General features: G+C 41.0%; 1 protein-coding gene across 1 annotated transcript; it reads left to right on the top strand.

Moving 5' to 3' along the window:
• Positions 1-893: 893 nt before the first annotated feature.
• Positions 894-18719, top strand: LOC142098438 (uncharacterized). Its single transcript, XM_075181285.1, has 9 exons — positions 894-1893; positions 3932-4032; positions 5609-5664; positions 6961-7187; positions 13431-13696; positions 14857-14982; positions 16134-16272; positions 17081-17137; positions 17976-18719. The coding sequence occupies exons 1-9, from the start codon at positions 894-896 to the stop codon at positions 18233-18235; spliced, it is 2232 nt and encodes a 743-aa protein (XP_075037386.1). The 3' UTR covers positions 18236-18719.
• Positions 18720-22625: the final 3906 nt, after the last annotated feature.

The following is a 22625-nucleotide window of genomic DNA, read 5'->3' as shown; positions in this document are numbered from 1 at the left end:
GTCTGTCCCCACCACTAGGGGCTCCAGTGAACACCTGACTGGCAGAGCAGACTCCGGGTTGTGCTGTATCGGCTAGAGGGGTTCCTAACAAAAAGTAATAATTCTAAAATGAAATACTACTATTAATAAATGTATAACCACTAAGAATATTGTATAGGTGGCAATTCCTAGCGCTGTACTCTATTTCTTCTTCTTTTAAATACATGAATTATTTGGGAATTCACATATCTCTTCATCAGCACCATTTATTTTATATAGCGCCACTAATTCCGCAGCGCTGTACAGAGAATGCACTCACATCAGTCCTTGCTCCAATATAGCTTACACTCTAAATTCCCTAACACAAACATAGACAGACTAGGGTCAATTTGATAGCAGCTAATTAACCTACTAGTACGTTTTTGGAGTGTGGGAGGAAACCCCACGCAAACACAGGGAGAACACACAAACTCCACACAGATAAAGCCATGGTCGGGAATTGAACTCATGACCCCAGTGCTGTGAGGCAGAAGTGCTAACCACTAAACATGATGCCCTTGTATAGCAGCGAGATCTGCCCTCCTAATGCTTTTGATTGATAAGCTTAAATTAAATGAGATCTACTATGCACCATCAGGAGGTTGTGTTTTTAAAAACAAAAAAACATCTAACAAAATATACTACCAAAAGTAAACCAACAAACAAATGAATTAATAAATATACTAAAATGACGAAAGCAATCAATACACATTTCTTAATACAAACAAAACTACATAAAAGAAAACCCCTCTCTGCCCATATAAAAGTGTCCCTTTCTTTATCACTGTCAGTGTGTATAGTGGGCAGGTCTATGGTTAACGGGAAACAAATGCACAGGAAGGTATTTTCAATTTCATTTCTCGCTATTTCCAAGAATGGCTTCTGCTAGACTGAACTGTCCCATCTGCTGCAACGCTTACACTGATCCTGTAAGTTTGCCATGTGGACACAACTTCTGTCAGGACTGTATTACAGACAGGTTAAATACACAGGATGAATCAAAATTTTATGTATGTCCTTTGTGCGGTAAAAGATTTTCTGGGAGACCTTCCCTGCAAAGGGACCCAGAGCTGCTTAGAAGAGTGGAGAGATTGCAATCTGAGCGGGAAAAGCCAGAGGTGTTTTGCAGGTACTGTATTAACCCTTGTGTACCTGCTATTAAGACATGTCTGCGGTGTGAAGTGTCCCTGTGTGATAAACACCTCACTGCACACAACAAAGAGCTGAAACATAATCTAATAGATGCCACAGATTCCCTGGAAAACAGAAAATGCTCTGTTCACAAGGAACTTCTAAAGTATTACTGCACTGAGGATGCTGCTTGTGTTTGTGCAACTTGCTGCGTGCTCGGAGAGCACAAAGGACACGAGCTGGACTCTCTGGATGATGCTGCAGAGAAGAAGAAGGAGAAAATGAGAAATGATCTGCAGAAGCTGGTCTCTGAGAGAGAGGAAACTGAGAGAAGAGTCCACAGTCTGCAGAAATGCTTGACAGGAGAAAAAGAAAAGGCAGCTATTGTACAAAAGCAGATCATTGCCACCTTTAGGGACATCAAGGAACAGCTAGAAACAATGGAGAAGCAAGCCCTGGATGTTCTTGCAGCAAAATTAAAGCAGCTCTCAATCTATGTCTCTGATCTGATCCCTAAATTGGAAAAAAAGAAGAGTGAGCTTTTCATGATGATAAATTCCATTGAGGAGGTTCTTTATATGACTGACCCATTACCTGTCTTACAAAACACGGATTTCAAGAGAGATGAAGTCTGCAAACAAGAGGACGAGGAGTTCCCTCTTGTTATGTACGTAGATGTGGACCTGATCTTAGGGAACGTCTCTAGAAGCCTGTCCACAATCATGAGCTATGCCACCAACACAGGTGAGATCCTCTTTGTTTTCATTTTACCATTTACATAACAGGGTATAATAACTAGTATATAAGTTTCTATAGGTACTGAAAATAATGAAACATTTATTTGTCTATCCAGTAACTTATTATTTTTTAACAATAATATTTAGCTAGTGCTATATCTGGAGCAAGACATGACACATCTGGCATCTGCTGTCACATCTGGATCACATACCACACAGTATCATTCTTGTTTTAGAGTTTATGCCGAGAATCGCTAATGCCCTTTTCAGATGGCAGAAATCCATCTTGGCCCATTATTTTGTTAGATTATGACAATATGTGGTTCTTAATGTGCACCCCCTTTATGATAAGATGCAGGCACTGGATGTTAGTCAGGGCTTAACTGTGAAATATCAGGATATTAGAACTCACTGTGTCATAATCCTGTACTTGAAAAAAGCTTTCAGTGTTGTGTTCCTGGATCAAGCTCAATGTGTTATCTCCAGTTGTCAGTTTTTCTATGTTCCTGGAGCATGCTCAGTGCGTTGTCTCCAGTTGTCAGTTTTTCTAAGTTCCTGGAGCATGCTCAGTGCGTTGTCTCCAGTTGTCAGTTTTTTTAAGTTCCTGGAGCATGCTCAGTGTGTTGTCTCCAGTTGTCAGTTTTTTTAAGTTCCTGGAGCATGCTCAGTGCGTTGTCTCCAGTTGTCAGTTTTTCTAAGTTCCTGGAGCATGCTCAGTTTATACCTACTCTCCAACTGCCTCAAATCATCAATGATTGTTACCCTTTAAATAGGAACCTCATATATTAGTACTCTGAATGTAGTCTTCTTGTATTTGTTACTACACTGCTATCCCCGAGCCCTGCTGATGAATATTGACTGATATTCCAAACCGCTTATTATCCCTGACCTCGACTTGTTATGTGAACCATGTTTTTGTGTGGCCATGTTTTCGATGTAGCATGCTGACATCGCGCTGCGCACATTGCTGGCAAATATGGTTGAATCTCTCTCATTTTTCCTCGCGCCTTTATGGGGTGTGAGGAAAAATGAGCAGAGATTCCAGCCATAACATCGGCGCAAGGTGCCTTCGTGGAAGTTCCCAGAGACACTTCAACTGAATTGAATCTCCCCCTGAGAGTTAATTCTGAGCAGAAAAGGAACAGTGTTTCTGGGTAAACTGGAAACTGCCTCTGTGAGTGGTTTAGTGGTGTGGCATATTCATTAAGAAGTGAGGGGATCACACACTTAAAACAAACAGATTTTACAATAATGATCAGATGCAGGAAAAAGTGAAGAATAAACAGAACAAAAATATATCACCAACACTAACCTGCATGGCTAGCTAGCACAGGAGCTTCTGTAGGATACTCTGCCTTCCATTGGGCCATAGTAGTACAATATATTCACTGTGATAGGGATATAAATTATATTATTGCCAACATCAGATTTCAGGTACACATAAAAGGACAATGGTCATTGCTACAATGTTGAATTTAGGATAAGAACTAGTGAATTTAGCACAGACATGGAAAATGAGAATTGTGTACTAACCAATGCAGTGTTGAATAAAGAAAAGTGAGAGGCAATAGAGAATGTTTAACATCCCAAGGTAATGTTGAATCTGGACTGTAAAGACTTAGTAAATGAATATTGGTACAGCTTAAGTATATCTAATGTCTACGTTAGTATTGCCTTGGTATTGTTTGCTATTGAGTAAATATCAAATTTAATGGGAGAGCAATTCTCATTGTCCTCAGACGTCTTTGATGAATGAAGCTTTGTCATTAGCAATTGCTATTGCAAAAATGAGTATCTATGGGATTATGATGGGACACTAACATTGATACAACAAGCGATGCAGTTACATCTCGCCGTTACAATGAAATTACACGCGACCACATTAGCGGTAACATGCAGTCGCTAGTCTTGTTGAATTGCAAGTAATTCGGATTGATTGATTTGACCGCTATTTTAATTGATCTTTAACATTGGTAATACTTGTTTTTTAAAGGACTATAGAAATAAATATTTTAATTTAAACATTTATATATAATGTATTTTAGATGTTAAATATAAATTTACACAATATGAATATAAAGAAGAAATTGAGGATGAAAGTCCATGTGGTCAGACGGAGGAGGAGATGGACAGTACATTCTCCAAGGTATGGAAGATAATCGTTTCATTCATATGAAAAAAAAAACAGTTTCATTATCAATTCACTGAGCTGATTAGTTATTTCATAGTCTTAAATGCCTCTGTGAGATTGCCTAAAAGGAGCAGATATCAGATTCATAACAAAATGAAAGACATAACACAATTAGGTGCTGGTGAAAATGCATTTGTGTAAAAACTGCAGCTGATAAAATAATCAAAAACATACAATTTGTTTTCCATGAAAAACCTTAAAATGCAACATATAATGTCAACATCAAAAACACCTACACACAAATTCCACAGTATCTCCTCCAGCAACAACTCTGTAACAGGAAGGCTTTGAGAGTCTGAATGCTTATAGAAATAAATGTAAATGTATTTTTTTATTGTTATCAGCCATAACATAAAACAAAAAAAATAGCTTAATTTTAAGATTCCAAACTCTTACTCTAGCAACACATTCATATCACATTCATCACCATCAGTTATTTATATAGCGCCACTAATTCCGCAGCGTTGTACAGATAACTCATTCACATCAGTCCCTGCCCCTTTGGGAGGGGGAGAGAGAGAGAGAGGGGGGGGGGGGGGGGAGAGAGAGAGAGAGAGAGAGGGAGAGGGAAAGAGACACTAGGGTCAATTTTGATAGCAGCCAATTAACCTACCAGTATGTTTTTGGGGTGTGGGAAGAAACCGGAGCACCTGGAGGAAACCCACGCAAACACAGGGAGAACATACAAGCTCCACACAGATAAAGCCATGTCGCACTTCTTCCTCCAGCAATACCTCCATATCACATCCCTACCTCTTCCTCCAGCAACACCTTCATTTCATTTTACATTCTAAGGGGCATATTCAATTAGCTTTCGGATTCGCGGTAACGCGCGTTACCGCGAAAAGTGCGCATTCTTGCGGGTATTACGGTACCGCATTAACGCGGATTTTCGTTCGCAACCCTATGGGCTGCGAACGAAAATCCACGTTATTGCGGTAACGTGTATTACGTTTCGCGGCTGTTCCGGCGCGTTACCGCGAATCCGAAAGCTAATTGAATATGCCCCAAAGAGCCTAAAAATATGTTAAAGAATTTGTCTCAAAGCATTGCTGCAGTGTTCACTGTGATCAAACGCATCCTGGCAAGCACTGGCCAAGCACTTATAAAAGTTCACCTTATTTTTTAAGCTAATGAACACTGCAGGCAATGGCAAAAATAATTAAAGCAAATACTTGTCATTTTTGTGTGCAGAAGTGCATTAAACTTACTTTTTTCAAGAGTGTGTGATAAAAGCTTTAAAGTTGTGTGTATGTGTGTGTGTGTGTGTACAAAGCCTTAGAAATTAAGGGAATAACAGTGAAAATCACCACTAACATGCAATTTATTGTATTAGGTTCTTATGGCATCACTGTCACCATGTTCTGTATTTGGCAGGTTAGTTGGAGCCAGATCCAATTAAATATGGCTAAATATCTAAATCAAGATTCATCTCATTTTAATCTGCATGTAGAGACTGATAGGATATTTGTATTTCAGCATTTTGTGTCTTGATATTGATATATCTCATTATTTTCTCTTCTGACCTCAGAGTCCAGATTCTGCTGATGTGACAGTTTCCCCAGTTATAGATGGAAGAACATACAGGTAATGACAATCCTTCTCCAAATCAGGATTGTTTAGGCCATTTGATAATGCGTACAATTGAGCGGGGATCGTTAGTTTCATAATATATGTTAGGACTGGACTTGTAATCCCAATATTATCCCTAATCTGGTCCCGACACTCAATTTGGAAAATATAATGTGGTAGCCCTCTGATCTACGTGTGATCGATGCATTACTTTATTATATTGAGGAACAGCAGAACATGCAGCATTTTTGGAAGAGTCACCTTTGATCTGAGTATTTCTTACTCCTTCTGTCCCCAAGATCCCCACAGGTACAAGGTGAGGCAGGTGCCAGGCATGTTCAATAAAGGAAAAATCTGCTCCCCTCTCCATCAGATATTCTTTCATGTTTAACTGTATGGATTGTATATATATGTTGCGAGCCTTCTTCATTGCAACTGTACTGTATCCTCAGTACTACACTTGAGAGTAATAATGGCTCTGCAGACAACTCCATGTCACACTTATTCCTCCTTCTCCCCTCTGGAAGGCTGGGACACCACCTGGTTTTACCTGGACATGAACAAGTTTGTGATGGAGCACTAACTGGAGGGAACTAAGACAGGCTTGTGGAAACCAAAGACTATCCACAAGCCCATGATCTGCAGCGCTGTACAGAGAACTCACTCACATCAGTCCCTGCCCCATGGGAGCTTATAGTCTAAATTCTCTAACACATACACAGACTAGGGTTAATTTTTTCAGCAGCCAATTAACCTACCAGTATATTTTTGGAGTGTGGGAGGAAACCCACCCAAAAGCACGGAGAGAACATACAAACTCCAAAAGGTTAAGGCCCTGGTCAAGAATCAAACTCATGTGATGCACAAGTGCTAACCACTGAGCCACTGCATCTAACAAGATGAGCCGCAGTTCAGGAAGCTCAGACACAGTCCTGATTGCTTTGTGCCGGGAATCCGTGGGGCTCTAAGTCATTTTTTAAAACAGAGTCCCTCAACTGTATAATGCGCACTATAGTACTTTCATGTAATCACTGGGTTCAGGACTGATTCACAGCCTCTTGAAGGACTATTTCATCATTGACTGTCCTGAGGAAGAAGAGGATTGAACATACCTCTCCTTCTCCCTGTATGTGTCTATATTTCAATAAAGCCACCCCCCCTTCCCCATTATTGTTGAAAATGTTGTCCTATTTAGGCCCTTCTCCCTTTGACGTTTCTTTCGTTCAATATAGCTTTGGGCCTATGATTCCTAACAACAGTGAATTATCTTGCAGAACCGGTCTACTCTTTCATGTCTCTCTCTTTCTACAGATTAGAGATGAAATGTGCCGGCCTCTTCCGCTGCTCAAGGACTGGGATTAAATTCCAGGTGAAATGCCCATTGACAATTGAATATGAGCTGGATTCTTGGGGTAAACACTTGGTACAACCTTACAGGGATGTATATGCGATTGTGAGTCCTCTGTTCAACATAAAGACACAAGTAGAACCTCATGCAGTGTCAGCAGTGTACCTACCTCATTACTTGTCTGCAAAAGGTAAGTCACAACAGAACTCATAAGTCATAACTAGCGGAAACTATTTTTACATTGATTGTGCCACTGCCGACAATATGCCATCAATTACTTCTTATGTCGCAAAATCACACATCGACACTGATGTTCAGGGGTGTTAAAGGAGATGTACTGAAAAACGCATATTCTCCAATTGATTAAAAAAATTATTTGCAAATATTGTTATTTATTATCCTGCTACTTTAGGGCTTATATACATGGGTGATGAATAGCAACACCTGTTAAAAGTGAAGAAAAACTTGTACTGTTTTCTTGCTGAAAAACATGACATTAGAAGCCTCCTCCTGAAAACCTCCCTGCAGCATAGTGCACTATGTCCTTAATGAGTGCATCCATAGAACCTCATACATTGTTCAGTGATAGTTGGAACTGATGTGATGTAAAGCACAGTCGAGAAAGAAAATCCTACCTGCCCCACAAAAGACAATCGGATAAACAAATCTCAGGTCAATCACCCCCTTACTAACTATAGTTACAGATACCATTACTTGTAAGAAAGGCGTCTATTTCATTTTTATATTCTGTTAACTGCCAACATGCAGTAAGAAATTCCACAGATTAACCGCTCTTACAGTAAAGAACCCCTTCCTATGCTCATGGTGAAACCTTTCTTCTATTCAAAACTGTAGTAGTAGAAGATGAGGAGGCAAATGTTTATTTATTTTGATGCATAAAGGGTCTGATTCATGTCCAGGCGTAGATCCATTTGCGTAGTGTATCTTGTTATGATTCCGTACTGCACGTGCCAACAAACAGACATTAGGCCAATGAGGACAATTGCACGGAATTTATATCCGCACGTGTCCGACACATATGAGCCCTAACAACTTGAGAAGCGGAACAAGAGAGGGAAGGGGTGGACTAACATAGGCCACGGCGTTCCGACGCAGATGCAACTAATTCAAATCCTGTGTTTATGTAAGTACGCTTGTTTTCAGTCGTATCTCTTACACCAGCTACAAGACAGGCATAAATGCTGGTTGATAGCGATGACCGAAACGCCATAGTCTTTAAATGAAAAATTACATGTACGCGTCTCAGTAGCTATCACAAAACAACTGTATGCACTGAAGATATATTATGAAAACACATTGTATGAACCGTACACCTTGAAGACTTAATTATTTACTTAGTTAATTTAAAATAATTTATATAAAAAAAGCAGTTATTTTCATTTATGATTAAATAAAAGGTATGTGCTTTCTGATGTGAAATCATTGTATATACGCATGTGTGTATACTTCATTCTGCTCTCTGGGGCATATTCAATTGTGCTGTTTCCGCAGCGAGTTAAAACTACTACCATTATTACGGTAGTAGTTAGCAGGATATCAGCTTGCAGCTCCCTGAGCCGCGAGCTGAAATCCAGCGAGAAAACTACCGTAATAACGGTTTTTACGCGCACTATTACCGTAGTAACAGTAATAGTACGACGAGCGCAAGATTTTCTGTGTTTCCGTCGACAATTGAATATGCCCCTCTGTGTCTATGTAAGGAAAGTGCATACGAAATGCTTTGATTTTAATACTGGTTGAACTACACACAAGTTGCATGCTCTTTTTAAACACGTACATTATGGGAAATTTGCATTTGGACATGAATCAGGCCTAAAATGTGTAGAAATTACATGGGTAGGCCAACAGGGCACAAAGGGGCATATTCAAATGCACTGTAAACATTGATGAGTTATATATATATATGGATTATATTGAAAAAAACATTTAGTTATATTTGTTCTTGTATTTTTTTAGTAGCTATTTTAAACGACATCATCATCATCAATTTATATAGCGCCACTAATTCCGTAGCGCTGTACAGAGAACTCACTCACATCAGTCCCTGCCCCATTGGAGCTTACAATCTAAATTCCCTAACACACAGACACACTTTATCTGTCAATTGTATAACAATTTGATAGCAGGCAATTAACCGACCAGTATGTTTTTGGAGTGTGGGAGGAAACCGGAGCACCCGGAGGAAACCCACGCAAACACGGGGAGAACAAACAAACTCCTCACAGATAAGGCCATGGTCGGGAATTGTACTCATGACCCCAGTGCTGTAAAGCAGAAGTGCTAACCACTACGCCACCGTGCTGCCTACATGTTCCTCGAGGATGATATATGATCTATATATACAACGATGATTTATAATTGACATCTTATTTTGCATATATGATCCGTGGGAGGAGACCCTAAGAAAATCTGATATTGCGGATCTCTCTGAAGTTTTGGGTGAATTGTGCACAGGACTGTCCGGGTTACATATTGGAGTGAAAAGTGACTTTTTTTTTTTCACTCACATGATTGTATTATTTATTCTTCATTTATGTTTGCTTACATATTAGAGTAAGTGGATTATTGTGATTAGTAGCGCCATCTGTTTCCATTTTGCTGAGTGTACACGTTTTGTTTGGCTCACATAAGAATCAAGGGCCAAAGAATAGAGGGCTGCATCTGATCCTTTGTGCTGGTTCACCAGTGATTTTATTGTTTTATATTACCATTGATGTCATAAATATAGTCCATAGAGAAAAAGGGATTACTACCAACGTCCATAGGGGATGAAATTAAGAACAGTATTTGGTCTCCACATTTCTTTATCTGATAATATTACAGAACCTTTGTTTTTTATACTTAATTTAATACAGTATATCCTTAGACATTAGAAAATTAAAAGTTACACAATTATTGACACCCTAGACTTAATATTTGGTAGTACAGTTTTGGTCAAAATAACTGCAATGAACCACTTCCTATAGCCATGGACAAGCTTCCTGCCCCTCTCTGTTGGTGCTCTTCTTGTGCAGACTGCTTCAATTCTCCAACATGTGAAGGTTCTTTCTCACAACTGTTGTTTTCAGATCTCTCCCCAGGTGATCTATGGGATTTAGATCCGGACTTATTGCTGACCCTTCACATCAGCCTAGTGTCTTGTCTTGAACAATTTCTGAAGCTTTTTTACGTCTGTTTGGGACATTGTTCTGCTGGAAGACCCATGACCTTCGATAGAAGCCCAACTTTCTGACACTGGGTTCAACATTTTGCTCAAAAATGGCCTGGTAATCTCCAGATTTCATTATGCCATACACACATTCAAGACACCCAGTGCCAAAGCATCACTGAATCTCCTCCGTGTTTGAATGTGTTCTTTTAATTTTTATTTGATTACTGGAAACCAAGGGATGATGTACTTTACCACATAGCTCCAATTTGGTCTCTGGCCATAGTACATTCTCCCAGAAGGAACTTGTCTGGTTCAGGTGCGTTTTGACAAACCCAAGTTGGGATTTCTTATGTGTCTCTCTCAGCAGTGGTGCCCTCCAATCATATAACGCCCTTTCATTGAGTTGGCGATGGATGGTGTGACCTTCAGACAAACTGAGTTGTGTTTAAAGGTCTGCTTGAATCTGTTTGGTAGCTTATTAAGGTGCTTCCTCCACCATCTGAACAATCCTGCTCTACAAAATTCGATCATGTTTTCTCTTTCCAGGGAGGTTGGCTACAGAGCCATGAGCCTTAAACTTCCTTATCACATGGTGGAAACTGGAACATCAAGGTCTCTAGAGATTGATGTGTAACTGTCACGGTTTGGTAAACTGGATTCTTAGGTCTGCCCAACTTGGCATTACTCCCAGCAAGGCGCAGAGTCTAACGAACGGATGGTTTTCACCAAGAGCCACCACAAGGTGGTTTGGGCTTAGCTGCGTCGGTCCGCAGGTCGCGCCCCTTACCAGGAGTGTCAGGCGAGACAATATAGGGGAGTGAGTATAATAAGATGCTGTAAGGAGGCAGGAACACAAGGTCAGAGGCCAACGGGATAGCGGAGTCAGATGGAGCGTAAGCTCTTAAGCCAGCGGCACCGTTGAGACAGGTAGAGCGTGAGCTCTTCAGCCAGCGGCACAATGGAGACAGAAGAAACGTAATCTCTTTAGGTAGCAGCACAATGGAGACAGGTGGAGCATAAGCTCTTTAGCCAGTGGCACAGTGGAGACAGATGATGTGTATGTTCTTTAGCCAGCGGCACAATGGAGACAGGTGGAGCATAAGCTCTTTAGCCAGCGGCACAGCGGAGACAGATGGAGCGTAAGCTCATTGGCCAGTGGCACAATGGAGACAAGTGGAACGTGAGCTCTCTTGCAAGCGGCACAGCGGAGACTGGTGCAGATTTAACAGTTCAGCCAGCGGTATAGCAGAGACAGGTGCAGCATGAACAGTTCAGTCAGTGGCACAGCGGAGACAGGTGCAGCGTGAACAGTTTAGCCAGCAGTATAGCAGAGACAGGTGCAGCATGAACAGTTCAGTCAGTGGCACAGCGGAGACAGGTGCAGTGTGAACAGTTTAGCCAGCAGTATAGCAGAGACAGGTGCAGCTTGAGCAGTTCAGCCAGCGGCACAGCGGAGACAGGTGCAGTGTGAACAGTTCAGCCAGCGGTATAGCAGAGACAGGTGCAGCATGAACAGTTCAGTCAGTAGCACAGCGGAGACAGGTGCAGTGTGAACAGTTTAGCCAGCAGTATAGCAGAGACAGGTGCAGCTTGAGCAGTTCAGCCAGCGGCACAGCGGAGACAGGTGCAGTGTGAACAGTTCAGCCAGCGGTATAGCAGAGACAGGTGCAGCATGAACAGTTCAGTCAGTGGCACAGCGGAGACAGGTGCAGTGTGAACAGTTTAGCCAGCAGTATAGCAGAGACAGGTGCAGCTTGAGCAGTTCAGCCAGCGGCACAGCGGAGACAGGTAGGCCCTAAGGATCCAAGGTAGAACACACAGGAGACAAGACGGTAAGTCTAACCAGGCAGGTAACTTGATCAACAGGCACTGAGGAGAAGGGGGAAGTGCCTTTTAAAGTTTGGAGCCAAACTGATCAGCTAATAGAAAACTTGCAGAGGACATAAAGGATAAGGTCTGCGCATGCGCAGAACCAAAGTCAGGACACCAGCACCTGAAACATGAATCAATGAGAAACAGGTGAGCGTGTCGGTCTTCGGTTATGGAAGCCGAATGAGCGTCGTGTGACAGTAACCTTGAGATGGTCTGTGCTTGGCTACAATCATCTGTCTGACCTCCTCAGATAATTCTCTGGCTTTCTTTTCTACACTGTCACTGCAATACACAAAGTGACAACACAGGAGAATGAGTCCATTTCGCTATTCAAGCTCATTCTGTTCCAAAGCGACGGAGAATCACCTGCTTGAAATCAAATTATTTCCAACTACTTCTAAAAGGTGCCAATCATTTTATCCAGTCCGTTTATGGATTTCAGTATGGAATAAGCTGCGACTTAGTAAATGTTTCTGCTTTTTGGGTTTTATTCCACTGCAAATCAAAGAAATACATATGTGGATACCAAAATATTTTTTACATTTCAACAAATTTCTGGAAGAAATGGGGAATTATTAGAAAAAACGGCCTGGGTGCCAATATTTTTGGCACACGTGTAATAGTTCTGCTCTAGTAAACAGCAAAGATATATCTAACCGGACACAGTCCAGACAAAGTGTTGGTTCATTTTCGTCCAAAATAACTCACTGTAAAAAAAGGTTTTACTGATGAATTACACAGGGCAGAAGGGTATTTACAGTGTTACTTGTGGAATGCGACAATTGTGGCACACAACTCACACACTGTTACCCTAGTCAGACCTGAAGACGTTTCATACCCACAAGATACAATAGTGGGGTTATAGAGTCAGGTGTGAATGTGAGAGTCTCGTACTCAATATAACATGTCATTAAAAACAAACACTGATACATCCGTCATTTAAAAATTAACTAAAAAAACAACGGGGATCTTCTTACCTAAATTAGTACAAAACGAAGTGACAAATAAGAAATATGAATAAACAGCAGGAACTAGATAGCTCGAATTATAATTATGCTAAGATTATCTTATTATACTCCTTAAGTATCTGTTATTCATTTCCACACCGCTGCTCATTCTAAGCTGAGCGGCCTGGAAATGATGTTAAAAATGGGATTTGTCTGTGGCGGGTTGAACAGCAGATTCTTAATACAGCTCTGCAAGGTGCAGCTCAGTAATCTTTAATCTGTTTCATACAAAGATCATTAGTCTTAGAGGAAACATTGATCCCCACCACAAAGTATTTTATAACTCAACCCATGCCCCACGTCCCTTAATATTTACGTTTACCCGTTTTATTTCTGCATGATCTCAACCTGTCCCCTCTGTCCTGTCTTGTACCATGTATAGATTGTGCTGTATACAACACGTGGATTAAATGCATTCACTTCAAAGATGAAAAAATGACCCTGGAACCACCAACAAGAATGGAAGACTCTTATATGGTGCTGGAGAATCCCACTTTTTCCTCTTTTGGAATTATTGTAGAGATATTTGATACGATTAAAAGGATACTGTTTTCGACACCAGGAGCGGTTCTGATATACTGCAGAAAAAATACAAAGTACCTCATCCACCTCTATCTGGTACCAATGAATGACGACTCGGTAAAAGAGGTGAGTCCATATTTGAATGTACGTGTGTGTGTGCCTTGTGCATGATTGATGTGTGATCCTCTGCTCACACATCAATCATGTACTGCACAGATACTGCATAGACACACCGGCCATGCAGATCACAGGGAAAGATATATGTATATATATGTATGTATATATATTGTGGCATAATCAAAGGAATAGATACCATCTCCTTGGGGAAGATGGCGATGAACAGCAGCAGTAAACCACACAAGTCCAGAGCTTTCAGGTTAAAAGCCACAGCTAGTTTATTCACCAGTTTGCAAACAAAACAAAACATAAACAAAATCCTAGCCGCCTGGCTACTAGCTAATACATATTAGTGACACCCTCTCTCAGGTGTTGGACCTTGTGTCCAAACACACACTCAACATATCATTGCTCACCACAGCAGAGTCTCTCAGGAGGCAACTCACCTCCTCCCCAGGTCTGAGACAATGATTGAATATTCTAGCTGCTTTTTCACAGGCACCTCACAGGTGCATCTCTTGATCAGTCTGTTTAGAGACTGGCAGGCCAGAATATCCGGACTGGGCCTTATGTATGGAGCCCACCCTTCTCTGTCTCCATACACAACACCATGGACCCTTACCATGTTTTGTTAGCACAGGGAAATACCCTGTGGGAAGCTTTACCCACACATCTACACATTCTCCCTGGTGTTATAACATACACAATGCTGGAATCCTAGGACACACCTCTTTCATTTAGCCTCCTTCCAGTGACTCTGTCACAATATATATATATATATATATATATATATATATATATATATATATATATATATAATGTGTGTCTGCAGTGAGAGTAATTAATCAGAGCACCTGAAGAGAATTCCTGGTGGGAGTGTCATCTATCCATTAAGCTTGAGCTGGGGGAGGAGTGTAAATTATTTAAACCTGAGTTGTTCATTAGGGTTTAACAAAATAATGATACTGAAAAATGATGCATGCACGTTCTGTGATAGCTCCAAGTTTTCACAGATGAACAATAACATTGTCCTTCATATGGTACAGTGGTAGTAAGGGGTAGGATTGGGGTCAAACTGCACCATCTTTAGGAGTATTCTATCAATCACAATCGGACTCTTCTTTTATATCGCCTATTAGCTAAAATTGGCTTCTTGTGATCTAATTCAGGTTATAAAGAAAAAGGAGAAAAGAAATGGATTTCGTTTGATTGACAGACCAGCCTATATTGAATCTGTACATACGAAGAAGAAATATACTGTGAATGGACCAAAAGGTTCAATGATAAAACCCAAGGTACAAATGTCCTGATTGTGCCACAGTATAACAGCAAAGCACTGATCCGGCTGGCTGACGGTGACTAGTAACCTGTTTGTATGATATAAACTTTATTTCTTGTTCACACTGCCCCCCTAAACCTAGGTACACTTCCCAAGAGGCCTCTGGCAATATCAAAGGAATTCCCACACCTAATCCTAATAATGTCATTGGTGCTAAATAACACTCACATTTTGAACACAACTGGCCCGATCCAAGTCGGAACACAATTTAACACCAGTAACGCGTTTAAAAGTATACAACTTTTGCCTAGTTCCGTCCAAATTCAAACGTTTCGTAATGTACCTTGTGATTTAAAAACGGGTGTAAATTCGCTCTGTATAAATAGTGCGCACTTTCCACAAGGGTAGACACACATACAGGCAGGGGTATGGTGGGCAGCACGGAGGCTTAGTGGTTATTACCTCTGCCTCACAGCACTGGGGTCATGAGTTCGATTCCCGACCATGGCCTTATCTGTGTGGAGCTTGTATGTTCTCCCCGTGTTTGCGTGGGTTTCCTCTGGATGCTCCAGTTTCCTCCCACACTCCAATAACATACTGGTAGGTTAATTGGCTGCTATCAATATTGACCGTAGTATCTCTCAGTCTGTGTGCTTGTATGTTAGGGAATTTAGACTGTAAGCTCCAATGGGGCAGGGACAGATGTGAGTTCTCTGTACAGCGCTACGGAATTAGTGGCGCTATATAAATTGATGATGATGATGTTGTTTAAAATAGCTACTAAAAAATACAAGTAACTAAATATTTTTTTCAATATAATCCATATATATAACTCATCAATGCTTACAGTGCATACAACGCCTATTCACAATAAATCTTCAATGCGTACAGTTGTATGTTATTCAGCCCCTGATTTCACCCCCTTCTGCCTCTCAACACATAAGCAGTCCGATGCGTGCGGATATGAATTGCACAAGTTTTGTTTCAGGGCATGCGCAGTGCGCAACATATATTACGCAAATAGGCGTACAACCGGACTTGAATCACATTATAATAGGTCATTAATTTGGTCATGAGATCGAGTGGAAGCAGCTCTTCCTAAAATGTTTTCTACAAAAATATACTCCGTGCAAAAATTAATAAAAAGAATATTATTAACAATTTTAGGTGCTGTATCTGTTAACAAAGCCGTCAGAGCAGTATCCGTACGCTGAGATCCGTCTATGTCACAGAGACACTGGTATTAACCTGTATATCACAGAAAAAGGCAGAAGAGCTAAGATCTGGGACTGTCTGTTGGAAATAGGTAAGACGGGTGTATTACACATATATACTATTGTTGTGTAAGGATGAAGCAATTTTTGGCGTTATAGAAGAAGGTGATCAGTGCAGTTTTAACTTTCTATGAATTATGGAACAGATATGCATGCTCAGAAAATCAGCCAGAGGTTGTTCACTGCATGCTGCTATATTTCCCAAAAAGTCCATTGAACAACATAAGTCGCTGACTTGGATGAATAAACTGGCTTGTAAACAGCAATATATGCTAAAGCAGTTATTTGTCTTATACTTGGTTACATATAAAAATAACACAACATAACAGATACAGAGATCAGAGCCAATCTTTTTCTTAAGGCAGAATATTCTTTGCCCTCAATATACACAGCACCAGTGCCTTAACTGGACATTTGAGGCAGCCATCTTGTGTTCAGCGGCAATTCTATGAAATCATTCTCATCAGCCCCTGCCCCCACTGGAGCTTACAGTCTAAATTCCATAACACACTAGGATCCTTTTATGTCAGAAGCCAATATGCATTTGGACTGTGTAGGAGGAAATGTCACACATATAGTAATCTGGTTGTAATTGACCCCATGACCCCAGCGCTGTGTGGGAACGTGCTGCCCCAATATAAACATATATCAATCTACAGTGCCTTGAAAAAGTATTCACACACTTGTAACATTTGCAGATATCAGTGGATCACAAATGATACATCTTACACACCTTTTCCCAAAAGAACCGAAGAGAGACAGGAATAGAGATCCTTAGAGAATATATCAATTAACTTCCTTAATGGAATAACAAAAAACTAATATTTTATTTACTTTTAGAAGATCTACAAATATTGGCAGAAGCACAGCCACCCTCAGTTCCTTCAGCTGATTCAGGTAAGGAACATGTGTACACTGTCCATCTATTGCACACTTATCATAAGCCCAAGCTGGTGACTCCCACTGATCGAGTGACTCTCATCACCTCACTGGTTGGTGAAGACTTCTGCATGCCACCAAACCCGACCACCTTGGCCCGCAGATCCACACACTTTCCCAACTAGACGCACTTGTGCAACACTAGGCACATGATGCCACAAAAGAGCAACTGCACAGGGATTATCCACTTCTGCTCTTCATAAATGACCTTTAATATGAAACATTTATTCCCACTTGAATTGACATGTTGTGAATCCAGGCAGGCAGCAAAATCTCCTTAAAACTCAGGTTTCCCTTCATCTGCAGCCCACAGGATAACCACCACCTGTTTCTGCCATAGTCCAAAGTCATAAAACACTTTGCACTGATCATCCAGATCATTCCACATCACCAACATACTACTACATCTTTGCCCTATGCTCAGAGAAAAGCTGTCTCCTTCTGACCCATCACCAAGTCTCTGGCCAGATCTTGTAGCCACCCAGCAGGGAATATCAGAGACCTCCTGACGTGCTCAGGCCGGTGAACACTCTGTCAGATAGAAAGAATGCAGGAGAGAACAGGACACGTTGGCGGCTCATTGGGCGCTGATTGCCAACAGCAGAGGAGTGCTCTGTGGAGGGCATTAGCACCGGAAGACCTCCTGCCTGCTGTGCACCCACACTCACAAGGCAATACCACTAGTGAACCAGCTTTCAAATGAAAAATCCGGAGTATGGGGATACAGATTGGAGGATTTGGGAAAAATAACAAAGTACATCAGTTGTTAAATAAGTATACATTCATTTTTTTTCAGATGGAAAAGCTTTCTTAAAAGACAACTATAAATCACTATGTAGCAGGCTGGGACTTCTTGACCCCGTGCTGGTGGCTTTACGTCATAAGAGAGTCATCAATGAACATGAGGAGGAGGAGATTAGAAAAAACACAACATCTATTAAATGCAACATCTCTTTGCTTCAGATGATCCAATCAAAAGGTGCAGAGGATGAATTCTGCAATATTCTTAAGGAAAATGATCCCATGCTTTTTAAGGACTTGGAGGGAAAAGATTAATAATCAATTTCCAGTGAGGAAAGAAATGTCAGGGCAACGAGGCCAATATTGGTCATCTACTGTCCACATCTTCATCATTGGGCTTGGTTTTAGAGCCACCTACTGAGACAACTGCTGGTATCATAGTCTGCGTATCTTGCTTTACACATTGTTATGGCCACCAGTGCGGCATAAACTCATAGAACAGGTAGAAGAGGTCTTCACCTATAGCAGCCGCCTTTCCCGTAGAGACTGGTTACGCTCACAGGTACTCGGATGCCCCCAGGTCTTATGCTCAAGAGTAGTATGAGTTTATGCTAACACGGCAGCGCACAGGTACAGGAGGTAGCACACGGTGTAGAGGCAGACCAGAGATCAGCGGACTGGACAGAGCACTAGAGAGTATGTCAGGTACTGGTAAGAGGGTCAAGGTCACAGGTACAGGTTCAGGTTCCAGGGACAGGCGATAGGTCAAGGTCACTAGCAGAGGTTCAGAGTCCGGGTACAGGCGATAGGTCAAGGTCACTAGCAGAGGTTAAGAGTCCGGGTACAGGCGATAGATCAGGGTCACTAGCAGAGGTTCAGAGTCCGGGTACAGGCAATAGATCAGGGTCACTAGCAGAGGTTCAGAGTCCGGGTACAGGCGATAGATCAGGGTCACTAGCAGAGGTTCAGAGTCCGGGTACAGGCAAGGGTCATACACGGAGAATCAATCTCAGGTTTCAACACCAAACACAGGAACAGGAGCAGGCAGCAGTACTGGAACAGACCACTATAACCAGCAGTGAGGTTCAGACCTCACTGCCTTAAATAGTACTAAGAGCCAATCAGGACAGAGGAGAACAGGGCTGACAATCAGCCTCAGGAGGCTGCTAATTAATTACTAGCTAGAACTAGCATAGGTAATAATATAAACCAGGAAGCATGTATAAAAATATAAATGAACCAGTTTAAATCATATGAGAGCTCCCCCTGGAGTTGGAGGATGTCCCTACACCCTCCTACATCTATGCCACAAGGATAATCCCAAAGAATAATAACAGAGCCTAGAAACTAGAGCATGCGCCCGGCTGCTAGATCACGCCAGGACGCGGCGTGCCGCCACGGCTTGTGACACATATGTAACATTTGTCTGCATTGCACATTTTGCCAAAATAAATTGTGACATTCTTTACAGGATTAAGAAATCTACACAATGTAACCAACACAGACGGTAACATCTGAAGAAACCAGGCTAGAAAATCGCTTTTATTTCACCAAATGAGTGATGGCAGCAGTTCTGGTAGCATGGACGGCAGCATCTAGTTGTAAATCGCTAGAGCCTACTGCTACTAGGTTCCAGCAGTAACAGAAGTGCTGAAAATCATCATTGGCGTTTGCTAAGTGAGCCAGCAGTGTCAATCATTATGACACTGCTGGCTTTTGCATATAAAGAGGCTCATTCACAAAAGTCAAGGGAGATCAGGCAGAGCTTGTAATAGAAGACCAATTTTTAGTCCAAAGAAAATACACTTTAAAGTATAGTATATTTTAGGAGATTCTGCAGTTGGCAGTGCAGAATCACTTTATAGATAACACATAGGCCCGTGTGGCTACTAATTCCAGGGGTCACAGCAGAGACTGAAGGAGAGGAAATATTGGTAATTGTAATTATCCTGCTGGCTTATTATGGGATGCTACCTATACATATCTGACGAACATAAAAAAAACATCCCGCATAACTAGGAACTGACTCCAAATTCTTTCTAAAATAGCATTAACCGCAAAAAAGAATTACTACCTCTAACAGCTGCAGTTGTCATCTTTATACATTGAGCTGTGATATCCGCTATGTGTGAATTATAAATTGTCCTTCCAAACTGGGAGAACTTACAAGCTGTAATTATCGACTATAATTTTCCTCACTATTACTAGTGACTCATTTTGTGTACCTGGAAAAGCACTGTCTATATGAAAGGAATTGTTTTGGGTAAAAATAAATCATATTTTTGTTATATTTTAAACTATCTTTAATAAAACAAAAACTGTTTAAGAGAAGATGGTGCTGCTAGTGTCTCTTTCTTTGCTGACCTTCTATATACTGTGTATTCCTCCTGGATTATTTTTTATATTATGACGGTTTATATTATTTGGAAATTAATGTTATTAATAAAAAGAAAAATGCAATTAAAATGTTATTGTGAAAAACACGCACTATGTCTGCGTAATGCAAAACCAACACACTGAAATGACATATAAATTATGGGAAGGTGCAAAACTTGCAAATTGATACATTTATGAAGCCACATGAGTGGTCCTCTAACCTTCTTAAGGGCTGCACATTACTCTTTAATCTCAATGCATTTAATTAAAGAGACACCTGTCTGTAATATATCAGCATGCTTTTTGAGCAAGTGTTACAAGCTATAACAAACAGATCTTACAATTAAGCAGGAAGATGTACACTACCATGCAAAAGTCTTTGGCCAAGGAAAATAATTGTTAATAAAAGGCAAAAAGTAGTGAAGTAATGAAAATATTTATTTATGACAATGTTTCACATGATATTGTAACTAAACATTATCAAAATTATTTATAATTTCACAGAACATAAAATTCAGATTGAATTCGGCTTTCATCAATGTGTCCTCCCTCTGCGCGTACCACTGCTTCACAAAGTTTGGGCAATTGAGACACCACTTTTCTAAAGTTTCGTAAAGTTATGTCTTTCTAAGTCCTCGGTCAGACATTCCCATAAGTTTTTATTATTTGTTGGAGCCATTAAACAAACGTTTCTGTCTAATTCATCGCAGAGTTTCTCAATGCGATAGAGATCAGGTGACTGAGGAGGACATGTCATAATTTGGAGAACTTTCTGCTTTTCAAATAATTGCTACAGTTTAGAAGTGTGCTTAGGGTTGTTATCTTCTTCCATGATGAACCCCTTTTCCAATATTGAGTTCCACTTGGTACAGTACTAATATACTGTGGTATCATTTGTTATCCATATTTGATGTTATTTGAACTAAATCTCCAACAATTCCTACACCAAAACCACCCCAAATCATGACATGACCACCACCATGTTTTAACTGTATGACTTATACAATTATCTAACACAAGTTCTCCGACCATTCGTTGAACATACTGATGTCTTTCGATTACAAAAGTTCAAAAGACTTTTTATCCACTGATCCAGTGTCCAATACTGGTGTGCTTTGGCCCATGGAAGGCGTTTTAATTTATTTACAGACCTCAACAATGGTTTTCTGCAAGATATGCGACCATTTAGGCCTACATTATGTAGATGTCTTTTAACTGTATCAACCGATAGAGCCTGTCTAATTTTATGGAGTTCTTCTTTGATTGCAGTTGCTGGGAGTCTTCTGTTTTGCTTAAAATATAAATATTTAATGTGCATGGTGTGGAAAAAGAAATATAGTTTGCACTATGGCCCTATAGACAGTATGTTTCCATGTAGCCTCACGACAACTAAGCATGGGAGGATCAGGATACCATGAGGTCTCCGGGAGCTATATACTCCTCTTCTTCTCCCACCTCTGCTTATGGTGATGTAGAGGCAGTTTGGTGGCAGCACAAGAGATCTGGCTTGGTCTATAGAAAGAGGTGTCCTGGGTGTGTGACACCCATTAGTCTTTTGGTCTCTTCAAAAGTGGGAGGCACATATAGAAAACGTTGTAATTCCTACACCGTTCACCTGATTTGGATGTAAATTACCTCAAATTAAAGCTGAAAGTCTGCAGGTAAAGCACATCTTGCTAGTTTCATTTCAAATCCATTGTGGTGGTGTATAGAGCCCAAAATATGAGAATTGTGTCGATGTCCCAATATTTATGGACTTAACTGTATTTATTCACAAACTGGGGATTTAATATTGAGTTACAGCACTAGAGGGCGCCTTTCTATCTTCTTTTCACTTTTAGGATGAAGATGATGTCTTCACCTGGTGGCTCTATAAGATGTGTCCAGGGAAAGTAATGAGCCAGTGGCTGCCTCTGGGCTTTGCATTCTGCTATAATTACATAAAATGGAGAACGCTCAGCCACCCAATGTACCTCTTAGGATAAGGGTTATGTCTACCTCACTATCTCACAAGAGCAAATCAGGATGAGCCTTCCCCGTCTGCTCCGACAGATCCATCTCCCACAGTCACTCAACCCGGATGTCCCATCCATCTGTAAAGTAGAGCCAAAGGTGATCTGAGAACCAAAGTGGGATTGTGCTTCATGAAGCCATCTGCTTGCCATGGGTCATGGGGATTGAGGCGTGCCATGCGCTGGTGTTGTCCTGTAGTGGAGTTAGAATGTGTCAGATATCTTAAAATCTTAGCGTTTTACTCGTATTCCGAGTTTGGTACCTGGGGCAACCAAGAAGGGGCCACTCAGCAGTGTGGCCCTCTCTTCTCTGCTTC

This window comes from Mixophyes fleayi, chromosome 7, assembly GCF_038048845.1.
Source record: "Mixophyes fleayi isolate aMixFle1 chromosome 7, aMixFle1.hap1, whole genome shotgun sequence".
NCBI lineage: Eukaryota > Metazoa > Chordata > Amphibia > Anura > Limnodynastidae > Mixophyes > Mixophyes fleayi.
Note: the sequence above shows the minus strand (reverse complement) of the source record. Positions and strands in the feature narration are given on the sequence as shown.

What these genes read in the sequence shown, in the direction of transcription:
- LOC142098438 (XM_075181285.1), top strand. Translation starts at nt 894, where the DNA reads ATGGCTTCTGCTAGACTGAACTGTCCCATCTGCTGCAACGCTTACACT. An exon ending in TGGACAGTACATTCTCCAAG is followed by an intron (nt 4,033 to 5,608) that starts GTATGGAAGATA and finishes TTCTGACCTCAG; the next exon opens with AGTCCAGATTCTGCTGATGT. An exon ending in ATAGATGGAAGAACATACAG is followed by an intron (nt 5,665 to 6,960) that starts GTAATGACAATC and finishes CTCTTTCTACAG; the next exon opens with ATTAGAGATGAAATGTGCCG.